Source organism: Panthera leo, chromosome B1 (genome assembly GCF_018350215.1).
Source record: "Panthera leo isolate Ple1 chromosome B1, P.leo_Ple1_pat1.1, whole genome shotgun sequence".
NCBI lineage: Eukaryota > Metazoa > Chordata > Mammalia > Carnivora > Felidae > Panthera > Panthera leo.
Window position 1 is genome coordinate 116248937 of NC_056682.1, and position 15319 is coordinate 116264255.

Sequence of the window (15319 nt, forward strand, 5' to 3'; positions counted from 1 at the left end):
CTAAGTGTGGATGTAGGGAATATGACTATGGTCTAAACTTTGCTGCTGTGGCTGAAAAGATCAAAGTAATCTGGTCACCTAGGATATAACAATCTGTGGAATTAAAAAATGAAACTGTATTTTTGCAGAAACCAAAATTTTTTCAGGTAGAAAAATTCTACTTTCTTCAAACAGCATTTCATTGGCTCCAACCCTTTTCTGAGTTTGTTGTTGTTCTCCATATTTTTAGGCAGACACAAGTAACTGCTGATAAGAAACACATTTAGTTATCTAAGAGTTAAATTTGCTTAAAAAACAAATGAAGAACAAAAGAAAGGTACCTTAAGATTACATATTTATTAAGCACACTCAAGAGGAAAAAGAAACTGCTACCTACCCTGATTTTTATTTAGCTGATGATCTATATCTGGTACTTCACCAACTCTCTGTTGTTGCAAGTCGTCATCCTTTTGGGAAAATAATAACAATTTAAAATTTAATTTTTTTTTTAATTTTTCCTTCCTTCTTTCCCCCAAATTGAAAGTACCACCTTTCTTACTTATCAAAGTTTAATTAAATTATTTTGTATATGAGGAAATAGTTCACTTCTTATATTATTTGTTTCTGGGCAATAGATTCCTTTTGAAAATCGCACTATTTTTTTAATCTTTTGATGTTAAACGGTAACAAAGAAGCTAGTTTCACAAACTAGGAATACTGTCTGTACCTTGCATATATTTTGCTCTCATTTCCAACTTGCCAAAGTAAACAGAAGATGATTGATTAGGATTAAAAGAATTTTTCTGGTCAGTTCTAAAAAGGAAAAAAAAAATCACAAATGCTGATTGTGCATTTTGAAATCAAGCAAATTTAATGCCTTTCCAATTTCATACATAAATGTACCAGTTAAACACTTATGGAAGAATCTGTTGTCACATTGTATAGGCATGTTAATAGTAACTCTGGTTGTCCATGAAAGTAAAATTATTATTTCTGAAATCAGAAAATAAGAATATGCTTGTTAGAACTGACTTATTAAAAAGGTAAACTCTACCAGGGCACCTGGGTAGCTCAGATCATGACCTCACGGTCCGTGAGGTCTAGCCCCATGTCAGGCTCTGTGCTTACAGCTCAGATCCTAGAGCCTGCTTCGGATTCTGTGTCTCCCTCTCTCTCTGCCCCTCCTGACTGACTCTCTCTCTCTCTCTCTCTCTCTCTCTCTCTCTCTCTCTCAGAAATAAACATTAAAAAAATTGTTAAACTCTACCTACCTCTTAAATAGGATGCATTCTATTGTTGTGAATTGCCTTGATCCTCAGTAGCATTATTCTAGCTCATCACTTGTTTGGCCACTGTCTATAATTCCTGTTGGGGAAGAAAGAGGTTCTAATAAAAATATGACTTAAAAAAAAAAACAGAAAGGGTCCAGATGTAGGCTTTGTTCTAAAGTACACCTGTGTTTTACTTTTAATCGAAGGACACTTATTTGGGACGTCTTTCCTAAATCTAAAGAGATCTCTTTTTTCACCATGTTGAGCTTCCTAACTGTAGTTGATGCTTGAAGGAACTGGAAATAATCATGGGAAGTCTTAAAATGTGAATCCAGATTAATATACACACAAACACACAGAATGTGCCTTTTCTAAGCAAAGTATTATGTGACATAAGTTTGGAACATATTTGAAATAAGCTTTTTAAGACTACAGAAAAAGGATAGACAAGATAACTCTATATTTCACTTTAATTCTTGAGACAGACTTTGTAGATAAAGACAGGATAGGATTAAACATTGATTTGAACTTACTAAATACATTATACTTTACTGAAATCCCTATCAACTGAGTTTAAAAGCATAAGCAAACAGCAAATTTAACTAAATTCTTTGCTGAAGCAGATTGCTAAATTCACAGTTCAGAACATCTATTTGATAGTAATATGATGGAAATACTACTCAGTTGGTATCCTTGTGAACAAAATAAGCTTGAATTTTTTTAAGTTGTCCTTTCTAGTTTTTTTTTTTTTTTTTTTTCTTTCAACAAAGAGACACCCAGTAGTCTAGTTGTTAAGAGCATGGCATGTGGAATTGGTCAGCTAAGTTTCAGATCCTGGCTCTGCAGTTACAGCTGTGTGATCTTAGGGTCATGACTTAACCTTCTTGTTTCCTTACCTCTGATTATATGAGAATGATAATAGTACCTACCTCATAGGGTTGTTGTGTTAAAGAAACCAGTATATCTAAACAACTTAGAGCAGTGACTGGCATAGAGAAAATGCAGTGAAGTGATTATTATTATTAATTTTGCCATTATCATTATTATGCTTGTTTTCACTTTCCATTCTACCATGACATGCTTTCCTATTGATGGTATAAATGTAGCGATCACCCCATTTGGCTTTTTCTATAATTTTGTTTAATACGAAATTTATTGTCAAATTGGTTTCCATACAACACCCAGTGGTCATCCCAACAGGTGCCCTCCTCAATGCCCATCACCCACTTTCCCCTCCCTCCCACCCCCCATCAACCCTCAGTTTATTCTCAGTTTTTAAGAGTCTCTTATGGTTTGGCTCCCTCCCCCTCTAACTTTTTTTTTCCCTTCCCCCCTTCCATGGTTCTTGTACCCCAACATTTATAGCAGCATTTTCAACAATAGCCAAATTATGGAAAGAGCCTAAATGTCCATAAACTGATGAATGGATAAAGAAACTGTGGTTTATATATACAATGGAATATTACTTGGCAATGAGAAAGAATGAAATATGGCCTTTTGTAGCAACGTGGATGGAAGTGGAGAGTGTTATGCTAAGTGAAATAAGTCATACAGAGAAAGACAGATGCCATAAATTTAAAAAAAAAATTGTTTAACATTTATTCACTTTTGAGAGAGAGAGAGAGACAGAGTACAAGCAGGGGAGGGGCAGAGGGAGAGAAAGACACAAAATCCAAAGCAGGCTCCAGGCTCTGAGCTGTCAGCACAAAGCCCAACACAGGGCTCAAACCAATGAACCGTGAGATCATGACCTGAGCCGAAGTCAGATGCTTAACTGACTGAGCCACTCAGGCATCCCTTTATAAATTATTAAAGTAGATATCAGTCATATTGATTTCCTTGTTAGCTAAAACAATTGAGGAATTATCGAAGAAGTCAAGTAGACCTTCTATGTTGAGTGTATATTATGACTAAGAAGAATATTTCTTTTCATTGCTCAGAGACAGTGTAATGTAGTAGATAGCACAGACTTTGCAGTCAATACAGATAAGGATTTAAGTCCTAGCTCTACCACTCACAACCTGTGTGAACAGGGAAACTTTCAGTGTAGTTCTGCTGCTAAAAAAGCTGTCTATGGATGAGATAGATGTGAGTTCATATCCCACTTCTGGCACATAGTAGCTGCGTGAATTTGGAAAAATTTTTAATCTCACTGAGAATTCTGTACATTAGGAAAGTTTCAGTAAAATGGAGATAATAATATCTGCTTTAGTATTATGATGAGCACTAAAGATAACATACATAATGCAGCTGCCACAAAATATGGTACTGATTATGCATACACAGTATGTATGACTTTTTTTAAAGTACATGTAGTATTTAATATTTTATTTTATGTTTATTTTTATTTTATTTTAATCTTAGAGCAGGAGAGGGGGGCAGAGAGAGAGAATCTCAAGCAGTCTCCAGGCTCCAGGCTCAGTGAGGAGCCTGATGAGGGGCTCCATCCCATGACCCTGGGTTCATGATCTGAGCCAAAATCAAGAGTCAGACGCTCAACCAACTGAGCCTCCCAGGCACCCAGCTTTTAATATTTTAAAAATACATAAATAACTTGTAACATTCAATCTTTATAAGTTCCCTCTCCTTTCTTCCTCCTTTCCTTCACTTTATACTAACTCTTTAATTCTTGAAGAAAGAACACAGGAGAAAAGCATTATTATTTTTGCAAAAATTGTTCCCAAATTCTATTCCCTTGTAATATTTTTTAAATTTTTTTAAAGGAGTGTATGTTTTTTTCTTAACTTTATTTTATTTGAGAGAGAGTGAGAGAAAGAGAGAGAGAGAGTGGGGGAGGGGCAGAGAGAGAGACAGAGACAGAATCCCAAGCAGGCTCTGCACTGTCAGCACAGAGCCCCATACAGGGCTCACATCCACAAACTGTGAGATTATGACCTGAGCCGAAATCAAGAGTCAGACATTTAACTGACTGAGCCACCCAGGCGCCCTGATAAATTGTTATTAACTAAGGTCAGTAGGTTACATTAAGGTTCACCCTTTGTCTTGAACAGTACTGTGCGTTTTGACAAGTGAGTAATGTCATATATTTACCATTACAGCATTATACAGAACAGTTTCACCACCCTAAACATCTCCTGTGCTGCAACTATACAGTCCTTCTCTCTACTCTCCTTACCCAACTCTCCCCTGGCACTCAGTGATTTTTTTACTGTCTTAATACTTTTGTCTTTACCAGAATGCCGTATAGTTGAAATCATAGAGTATGCAGGCTTTTCAGACTTTTTGCCCCATGTCTGCTTAAGGCTTCAAAGCCCATTTCTTTATATCACTAAATAGCATTCCAAATTTTTAGAGTTTGAAAGGTAGAAAAGAATATTTCTTAAAAGGCAATCTCTTTCTAAGTAGAAATCTACCAAGTGCAAAATAGAAATTTAACCTATATTTTAACTGAGTTTAAAACAAGATCCTGGACTAACTGGGATCTAAGGCTTATGATTTTTAAAATTTCAGTTGAAGTGCTAAAAATTTTCATGTGTTTTATATTATCCCTATTTTATGATTGAGGGGAAAAAAACAGAGAAATGAGTTTGGCCAGAGCTATACAGCTTGTAAGTCATTGAATTGAAATTTAAACCCAGATCATGCTGCCTCCCAGGTTAATGCTCTTTCCAGTATACCATTATTATTATTATACCACTTTCTAAGTAAATACTTTAAATGCCACTAGATCAAGAGCTAGACCAAGGGAGTGAGGCTTCAAGCCCACCATGTTCATCTCCTAAATTCATTCCCACCCCTTTTAAACCAGAACCTATAAAGTTTGAGACCTTTCCAATTAAGAATGACAAATTGTACATGTATGTTTATCCCTACTGCCTTGTGAAACATCACTAAAGCAAAACAGTAAGGGAATGAAAAAAAGTATAATCCTAAATACAAAGAGAATGTAAGAAGCGCACTAGTAGACAAGAAACAGCAACAAATATTTAGAAGATAGAACAAAATTACATCAATAATAACTCCCTTAATAAAAAGTAAAGAGAACTGAAACCTTCCTGCAAAGAGAATAATAGCAAGAAGCAAGCCAGTTCTTGGTGCAGAGCACCAAAGTCTCACAAACTGAAAGTGAATGAAAATGAGGCAGAAAAAAACAGAGGAATTAGTTCAATGTACACATAAGGAGTAGTTTCATTTCTCCCACCTCTGTCAGCCTTTGCACCCACCTTGCTAGCCACGTGTCTTCTCTGCCACTTAACAGAAGACGGTAAGATAGGGAAATGGCCAGATTTTGTGGGCCTGAAGCTTAAACAATGTGGAGAAATTTAAGAGGATATAAATTACAGTACAAAATTAGACCATTAAAAAAATATTGAGAACGAGCAAAGAGATCATGACAAATTACAAAAAGGAAAAATAACATAATACTTTAATTATTAAATGTCAGATACCTCTGTATTTTTTCGTCCTTTTTTGCTTCATACTCATTGATTATCTCTACACATGACAATAATTGTACATATTTTCTATACAAAAAAAAAATCAGTCTTTCCACTGGCAGTGTTGGTTGAAATTTGTTTTTTTTATTATTGATAGTGGGAATGCATAAGACATGTGACTTAACACAGATAATACCCTCTGTTGTGGTGCTGCAGATTTCTTTCCTATAAATACAGAAATGCTATTTTGTGAAATTCCTATTAAAAAAGAAAAAAAGTTAATGATGCACTTATAACTGTATATGTAACATTATCAAGCATATTCCTAAAAGGAGAGCATTTCTCTTTTGATTACACATCAATGGGAACCAGATTCTCTGCTTACAATTTTACATTTTAATGTTTGGAAGAATGCTTAAGCCTGATGTTTGGCTGTGTATATTTCAACCATTTCTCCTACCCATAAACAACTGGTGCTGGGACACATAATTTTACATTATACCTCTACTCTTATATAGTGGGTGATAAGAATATTCCAGGACATCATTTCTAGAGCAACTTTTCTATACTGTCAGACATAAACAAAGCCAGATCCTAGTTAAGTAATATACTCTTACAGTAGATAAGAGTCCAACATGAATTGAACTTCATTTTGTACAGAGGTAACTGAGCATTTTAATTTTTTTTTTTTCAACGTTTTTTATTTATTTTTGGGACAGAGAGAGACAGAGCATGAACGGGGGAGGGGCAGAGAGAGAGGGAGACACAGAATCGGAAATAGGCTCCAGGCTCCGAGCCATCAGCCCAGAGCCTGACGCGGGGCTCGAACTCACGGACCGCGAGATCGTGACCTGGTTGAAGTCGGACGCTTAACCGACTGCGCCACCCAGGCACCCCAGCATTTTAAAGGAAGAATGAGAGAATAGGTGGGGAGGGTGGGTGAGTAGGGGGCTCAGAAGATTCAGGAAAATGAAAACTTACAGAAGTGTGAAAGAGGGCATTGGCCCATGTGAAACCCATCTAGGTTTGCTAATTGGCACTTACCAAAGGTAGGTTCCTACCTTCCCACAGAGGCTGGGAGACAAGTCTTTATAAGCAAAAGTTGAGGCATAGTCAAGAAAGGATGTAAATAAACCTGGCTAGAGTTTCATCCAGGAGAAAATCTTTTGTCAGGATGTCTGGATGGCTCATTCGGTTAAGCGTCTGACCAGCTTAGGTCACGATCTCACAACTTGTGAGTTCGAACCCCGCGTCAGGCTCTGTGCTGACAGCTCAGAGAGTGGAGCCTGCTTCGGATTCTGTGTCTCCCTCTCTCTCTGCCCCTCCCCCACTTGCACTCTGTCTCTCTCTCTCTCTCTCTCAAAAATAAACATTAAAAAAATTCTTTTGTCAGTACCCTAAAGTGACTTCAAATCACAAAACCATATCCCATTAAATGAAACTACGTAACTATTCCTGATTTAGCTTTTTCTTAGTTATATCTCAAAGTGCCCCTAGCCACTCTAATGTTGCCTAACACAAAATGAAGTGTAATGGAGGGAATTGGTGTAAAGACAGAAGTCTTCACTGTTTGTGACTTAAATATATTTACTTTTGCAAATAATACAAAAAACATATCCATGTGAACAGTAAATTTGGAGGGGTATTCTTTGGAGTAATAGAATCAAAGTATCTTTCTTCTTTGTTTTTTTTTTATGTTTGTTTATTTTTGAGAGAGAGAGATAGTGTAGGATGGGGAGGGGCAGAGAGAGAGGGGGACAGAGGATCCAAAGTAGGTTCCATGCTGTCAGCAGAGAGCCTGATGCAAGCCCAATGCTGGGTTCAAATCCACAAACCCTGGGATCATGACCAAAGCCAAAGTCCAATGCTTAACCAGACTGAGCCACTCAGGCACCCCTAGAATCAAAGTATCTTGAGACTCAGAGTCAATAGCATAGCAGAGAGCAGAAGTAAGAGAATATATGTAGTTAGAACCCCCACACTCCTCCATGGTCAATGCTGGCAAAGATTAGTTTAGACAGAGAATTATTCTCTGGAGAGATGGAACGTCCCCAGAGGGAGAAATACCTTATTTAGGCGTCTTCCAACAAATGACCGTGTCTCGAAGTTACCCAACAGTCAATCTACTAGTCACCAAGACCTTTCCACATATACAAAACTTCCAATTTGATTTTCAGTACTATTCTTTTTAAATATGTAGTCATAAATCACCAAATCTCTATAGAAAACCTCTAAAAGACACAAACCAGCAAACTGAATAAAAGAATATCCTAAGAAAGATAGTTATAAGAAGATATTGCAACTATGACAAATCAGTTTTTTTAAGTAACAACAAAAAGATTTACTGGAAATTAAAAATGATGTGGAAATGCAAGTGAGCTTTCTAATAAAAGAGTTAGATGATAAAGCTTAGGAAATCTCTCAGAGAATAAAACAAAAATACAGATGCAAAGTAAGAAGAAAAGACAAAATTATTAGAAAACCAACTCAGGGTGTTCAAGATTTCTTTAATAAGAGAGAAGAAAGAACAGAAAGAAAGCATCACAGACATCAAACAAGAACTTTCTCTGTAAGTGAAGGATTACAAAAGGACCATCAAATACCTAGCATAATGAAGTGACATACTTTTACATATATCATTTTGAATTTTTAGAACACCAAGAATCCTAAAAGTTTACAGAAAAGGAGAAAATCACATACAAATTATTTCAATTCAGAATCATATCATACTTCTCAGAAGACAATGGAGCACTATTTTTCATAACTGAAGGAAAAAAATTCAACCCTAGAATGCTCTGCCTACTCCAACCAACAGTCAAGGACAGAATAAATATATTAAAAGATATATTTTTTAATAGCTTTCATAAAAGCTACTGGAAAATGAGTTCCACGAAAATGATGGAGTAGATCAAGAAAGAGTAAATAATGTCTTGCCCTTCAAATTAAAGATTAAATATAGAGGAGAGCCAAAGGGAATTAGATGATAGTAAAGAGAAATGCCAGGACAACAGCTGTTCACTAGATCTTGGAAGCCGCTCATAGCCACTAGAGCAAGAGAACAGAGGTCTTCAGGAGAGAGGTATTTTCCACCTCTTCTGGCCCAAATGAAATATGAGATGTGTTTTATTATTTTGGACATAGTTCAGTCTTTCTGAGAGATATGATAGTACTGCATGAGGACAAAGAAATCAGGATTTAGAGGAGTTATTTCTCTGTGTCACAAAGTTCCTCATGGAGCTTAGAATCAAACCTGGGAAACCATAATCCAGGGAACGTGCTTTATTCACAATGCATTATATTAAAATTACAATGCAAAATTAAAAAAAAAAGTTGTGTCCCAGGAGAAGATAATATTACTTTTTAAGAATAGTTGCATATTTTGAGGTACAATTACAGAGTACTTTTTGCATAATATTTTGGTTATGATAAAGTGCTTTGGAGGGATTTTTGAGATGGAGAGGTGACATGGGTTAAGTGAATGGAGAATGGGATATCTGCCAGTACTAATAATTGGAGTGGAATTAGGGTCGATGCCAGTAAATTCTCAGGATTCACTGTAAAATTTTTATGGTACTGGTAGGGTGTGTTGGAAGTAGATACAACTGACTTTTCCATTGCTAGTGATTTAATGACTGAACTACAACCCCTAATCTGGATCATTGACATGACTTCAAGCTCCTACTGGGCAACAGATGTGTCAGACTGATTCAAGCACCACTTATGCAAAATCTATGGTCTGAAAAAAAATCTTTTTGGCGATTAAATGGTATTAAATGGATCAAATTTTTTAAATGACAGGGTTTTCTCTCTTTAGCTTCAAATTTTTATCTTAAACATATTAACTGGAATTTTTCTAAAATGAATTCAGCATCTCTCTTCCTTCTTAAGTTGAGTAGAGAACCCATCTTGAACTTTGATTTTTATTCCAATTGGTATCTGTGTTCTTCTTATTGTGGAGAAAGTGTCAACTTGATCATGTTATAGGGTTTTTTTTAAATATATTTCACTGTATTTACCATTGCTCAAATAAATAGACCCATGTCTCAAAACATGCTTAACTGTTTTTTTTAAATATATTTTATGTTAGGAAGAGCATATGGAATGATGAAACCTGACCTCTTTGTGTAGCCATGGAAGTAACCAACTGTGAATCTGGTAAACATCACTAATAGCAGATAAAGGAATGCTTAATTGAGTAACTGGTCTTTCCGGGCCTGCTGTCCATACACCAAATCTAAATGAATTGAGAAATAAAAGATGCTTTATAACCCTTTAGAAACCTCGGACATTCTACTCATAATAACACATTTACCATATTAAATCACTCAGTTTCCTTATGTCTTAGTTTCTTCATCTTCAGTAGAAATGAGAGATTACAATAACTTTCTACAAGAATCATTGTAAGAATTAAATGTTTCTCATGTAATAGATTCTCACTAAGTATTCATTTCTCTTTTACTGCTCCAAGTGTTTTCCTCCCTACAAAAGTAGGCAATTGCAAATGTACCATCCACAGAATTGACTTAAGTGCATATGTCCTAGGTGCCTGGGTGGCTCAGTTAAGCATCCAGCTCTTGATTTCAGCTCAGTTCATGATCTCACAGTTGTGAGAGTGAGCCCTGCATCAGGCTCTGCACTGGGCATGGAGCCTGTTTAAGATTCATTCTCTCTCTCTCTCTCTGTCTCTCTCTCTCTCTCTTTCCTTCCCCCTTACCCCCCACTGCTCCTCCCTCAGAGCACACATGCTTGCTCTCTCTCTCTCTCTCTCTCTCTCTCTCTCCCTCTAGTAAAAACATTAATAAATAAAAAAAAATAAAAATTTCCCAGTTTTAATTTGGGGAGGTAGAGGAAGCAGCAGAATAGATTTTTTTTTTTTTAAAAAAGACATATGTTCTTCTTCCCTTATGTATAAGTTCCTTGCTTCAAAAAGAGAAATAGGGAACTTATCCCTTTGTAATTTAAAACATGAAGTATGTTTTTTTTTTTCATTGCTTACCTAAGCTATACTTGGACTTTTACAAAGAAAATGAGAATATCTGCCATTTACTAATGTTAGGAATATAGAAAGGGAAAAGCTAGCCTATGCTAAACTCCTTGATCTTAGTCAACTTCTTGAATTTCTACTGCCTTTCTATGGTCTGTCCACTTTCTCCAATTTTAGTATATGTACTGCCAAAGCGAGCACTGTCCACTTTCTCCATATGGGAACAGCTTACTCCACATCAGGAATATTGACCTCCTGAAGAACTATGGTACCATCAAAACAAACAATAACTTGGAGTGTGATAATCTTCCTATTTTTATTAACTCTGTATCAAAGATGCATGAATTTCAAATTTGAGAAAGAAAAGAAAATCTATGAAAATGTTTCCTTTTTTATCATTTTAACCAAGTGCATTTAATTTTTCTATATATGAAACTTCACTTATGCCTTTCTTCATTTAACTCAGAAAATTATTTTTAAAATTGAGAATTGATATTTTAATAAATTTTTTCTTGCTTATTTTATATCTCCTTTGATAGATGAAAATAAAACTTTTAGTATAGTTCACTAGAAGTCCTGGTGATCTGAATCTTTTGCCTATCCGCTCCCTAATTGCAGCCTTCCCTTCTCCAACCTCTATTTTACTTTGAAAAATTGAGAATATTATTAGAGTGAATGAGGCAGATTCTTAAATAAGATGTGTTATATTCCATGATGTTTAAATAATGATATATTGAAATATTCCAACATATATATTGTATGTATGTATGTGTGTATATATGTAGATAATGTCAAATAAAACACACATGAAATATATGAATATATTTACATGTATAAATGTATGTATATATGTATATATACAATAATGTAAAATACTGCTGCCATTCTAGTCATATATATGCTGACTAATATCTCCATTATAGTTTCACTCACATCTTTTCTAATTGGTTATCATTTTAGCCATATTGGATATATACATTTAGGAAAGATAGTGTTTTTTATATAAATGTAGCAATTCAAATTCTAAGTGTTTGGCTTTTTAAAAAAATTTTCTATCTAGAAATTGACATTGAACGCTGTGTGCGAGAATCAATCAACCTCTTTTGTTGGACTCCTAAAAGTGCTACTTACAGACAGCATGCTCAACCTCCAAAGCCAACTTCTGATAGCAGTGGAGTCAGAAGTTCAACACCTTTTTTCTCCACTGAGTGTCCAGATCCTCCGAAAACAGATTTGGTATGTATTTGCAAATTTAATTTACAAACTCTAAAGGAAGATGGATGTTAAAAATACAGTGTAGCATAATTATTGCTCATAATAATATTATCACTTATGTCCCTTTTACATATATATTCTCTTATGTATGATTGTACTTACGCAACTTTCAAAAAACCTTTGTGTGTATTTAGTTTTATAACTAAGATTAACATATTCCTTCAGGTAGAAAGTTTCACATTTTTTCTGTATAATCACAGTGTCTCAACTTGTCATATACTAAAAGGATTACAGAAGCAAAAGGAAGAATTATAAAAATAGAGAAAGACAAAATTCTTAATATATAAGAATAATAATATGTACTTATTAATTGCTGATTGACCAAAAAATATATACATATCATTTTGAAAAGCTATGCCAGTCAGCTCTTTCAACATTATTATTCTTTGTAAATACTTGGCTTTATAAATATAGTTGACTAAGCTTTCAGCTATAATAATTCATATATTTCAAACATTCCAGTATTACAATATCTTAATTATTTCCATGAAATTAAATTTCAATTAATATGTATATAGGGTTTTTTAGATACCTTAATAAATTTAATAGGATAGACTCTGACCTTTATTAAAGTAACATTTTAGTGACAAAACATTTTCAGTTTTCTTTCATATATGTTAAACAATAGATTTTGTCCCTAGATATTTTTAGAACTAGATATTTTTGCAAGAATTTGCAATTTTCACCTCTTGCTCTTTCTGTGATTTTTCATGTTCCCCAAATATGAGGGAATCCATGTTTTCACATTATCCCATTGTGACATAATTGTATTTATTAAAGATACTTATAAACGTGATTCTGATTGTGGTTGAATACAAAGTAGTTTAAGTAATTACAGTTTCTGCTTCCAGAAATATAGATAATAAAGAGGAAAACATTTATATGATTACATGTATGAAAAATTATGGTAAGATACTTCAAAATATCTTAAGAGATAAAACTAGAATAAGAACCTACACTAGTAATAAATATTTGCATTACAGTTTTCCAAAAGTAGACTGAGCCTCCCGAAGAGAAATAAATTCTTGAACACTGGAAGTGTTCCAGCAGATACATTTGCTTTAAGTTTATTTATTTTGAGAGAAAGAGAAAGAGAGAGAAAATGTGAGTGGGGGAAGGGCAGAGAGAGAGAGAGAGAGAGAGAGAAAGAGAGAGTGTCCCAAGCAGGCTTCATGCTGACAGCCAAGAGCCCCATGCAGGGCTCGAACCCACAAACCACAAGATGATGACTTGAGCTGAAAGCAAGAGTTGGATGTTTAACCAGCTGTGCCGCCCAGGCTCCCCCCAGCAGATGATGTTAGTGCCAACTAATGGATTTGGTACAAGAGCTCACTTATCACTAAGGGTGGTTCTACATGACCTGTAAGATTGCTTGAACTCTTAAATTTAGTGATTCTATATAAAAACTTGTAGTTTTCTTCTTTTCAAATTGTAAAACATATCCTCTTTATATAAGAAAAACATTAATTCACATCTCCATACTAGAAAGATATCCTTTGGCAGATGAGCAGTTTTTAGGTAACTATAATGGCATTTAATGAAGGGGAAGGTGAGGAAGTATAGAAATTAATAAGATAACACTGAGCTGGGAATTGTAAAAATTAAGTAAAAATAAAGGTATAAGGGAATTATAATATCTGAATACGTGGTGTCACCTTAAAAATATACCAGAATTTTTAAATGTAGACACGTAATTCACTCCTCATAGGAACCTATAACAAAGTATGATTATCCCTATTTCATAATAAGAGCATGAAACTAAACCCAGAAAGGGATTAATAGTTTATATAGCTAGTAAATACTAACACCAAAATTGAGCCCCCATCATTAAGACAACATAGGATGTGTGTTTTTTTTAATTGATTGAACTATAATTTGCACAGCATAAATTTCACTCTTTTTAAGTGTAAAATTCAGTGGTTTTTAGAATATTTACAAAGTTGTGCAACTGTCACCACTGTATAATTCCAGAATAGTTTCATCACCCCCAAAATAAAACTCTATATCCATTATGAGTCGCTCTCATACTGACATGTGCCATCTTGCAAGTGCAGGTAGCATACTTTGTAGGGGAACAGTAAGGAGACTATGTATAGAATGTAATGACTGAAAATGGGAGTGGAAAGTGATAAACTTAGAGACATATCAGTGGGTAAGATCTTGTCCAATTCCAAAAACTGATTTTATGCCAAATGAGAGGCAAAGCTGTTCTAAGATTTTGAGCAGATTTGTGACATTATCTGACTTATGTGTGAAAGGATTATTTGGGCTACTGTATGGAAAAGAGACAATAGAAGGACAAAGGCAAAATGGAGACCCAGGAGAAAGTATGGTGATTTGTATCCAAAGGTCTAGCGGTGGAGGGGATGAGAAGTAATCAGATATATTTTGAACACAAGTCCAAGAGATTGTGCTGATTGATTATGAGACATAGATAGAGGAATCAAGGATAAATCCAGAATTTGGGGCCTAGACTAGAAGAATAGTGTTTTGGTGTTTTCACTTACTGATTAAGGAAGACTGTAGGAGAAGCAGGTTGAAAGGTAGAAATTAATTTTAACATATGGATTTAGAGATTGTTAGTTGATCATAATGAATACATTATATTGTTTTATACATAATATCTTTTATGCTATTATGTTTTGTAGTTGATTATTACCAGTATAATAGAAAGATTATTATTTATTTTAGATTCATTGTATAGTTAGCAAACTTGTTTGATTTATGTTTTTAATAGAATTTATTTTTTAGACAGTTTTAGGTTTATAGCCAAATTGAGCAGTAAGTTCAGAGATTTCTCACGTGCTCCCTGCTCCCACACATGCATAGTCTCCCCATTATCAACATCCCCCACAGAGAGGTACATTTGTTACAACTGATAAACCTACCTTGACAATTATTATCACTCAAAGTCCATAGTTTATATTAGGGTTCATTCTTCACCTTGTACACTCTATGGGTTTAAACAAAAGTATGATGGTGTGTATGCATCATTATGGTGTACAGAATAGTTCCACTGCCCTAAAAAATACACTGTGTTCCACCTATTCCTCCTGCCCTGTCTCTCAAACACTAGGAACACACATCTTTTTACTGTTTCCATAGTTTTTCCTTCTCCAGAATGTCATAGGGTTAGAATCATACGGTATGTAGTCTTTTCAGATTGATTTCTTTCACTCGGTAATATGCATTTAAGTTTCCTCTGTGTCTTTTCATGTCTTGATAGCTCATTTTTTTAGTGCTGAATAATGGTTCATTTTCTGGAGTATCAGTTTTTTAACCATTCACCTCCTGAATAACATCTTAGTTCTTCTAAGTTTTAGCAAGTATACACAAAGCTTCATGAACATCCATGAGCAATTTTTGTGTGGACAAAATTTTCAACTCCTTTGAGTAAATAAGTATTTTGGAAT

The 15319-nt window shown here is 34.8% G+C and overlaps 1 protein-coding gene across 6 annotated transcripts in view; it reads left to right on the forward strand.

Moving 5' to 3' along the window:
* The window catches only part of TBCK (TBC1 domain containing kinase), a 225809-nt gene that overhangs the window by 142765 nt on the left and 67725 nt on the right, over positions 1–15319 (forward strand). For all 6 annotated transcript variants that reach the window (XM_042935749.1, XM_042935748.1, XM_042935751.1 and 3 more), the window contains one exon: positions 11692–11867. In XM_042935749.1, coding sequence (XP_042791683.1) covers positions 11692–11867 — 176 coding nt within the window. The remainder of the gene's footprint in view (positions 1–11691; positions 11868–15319) is intronic.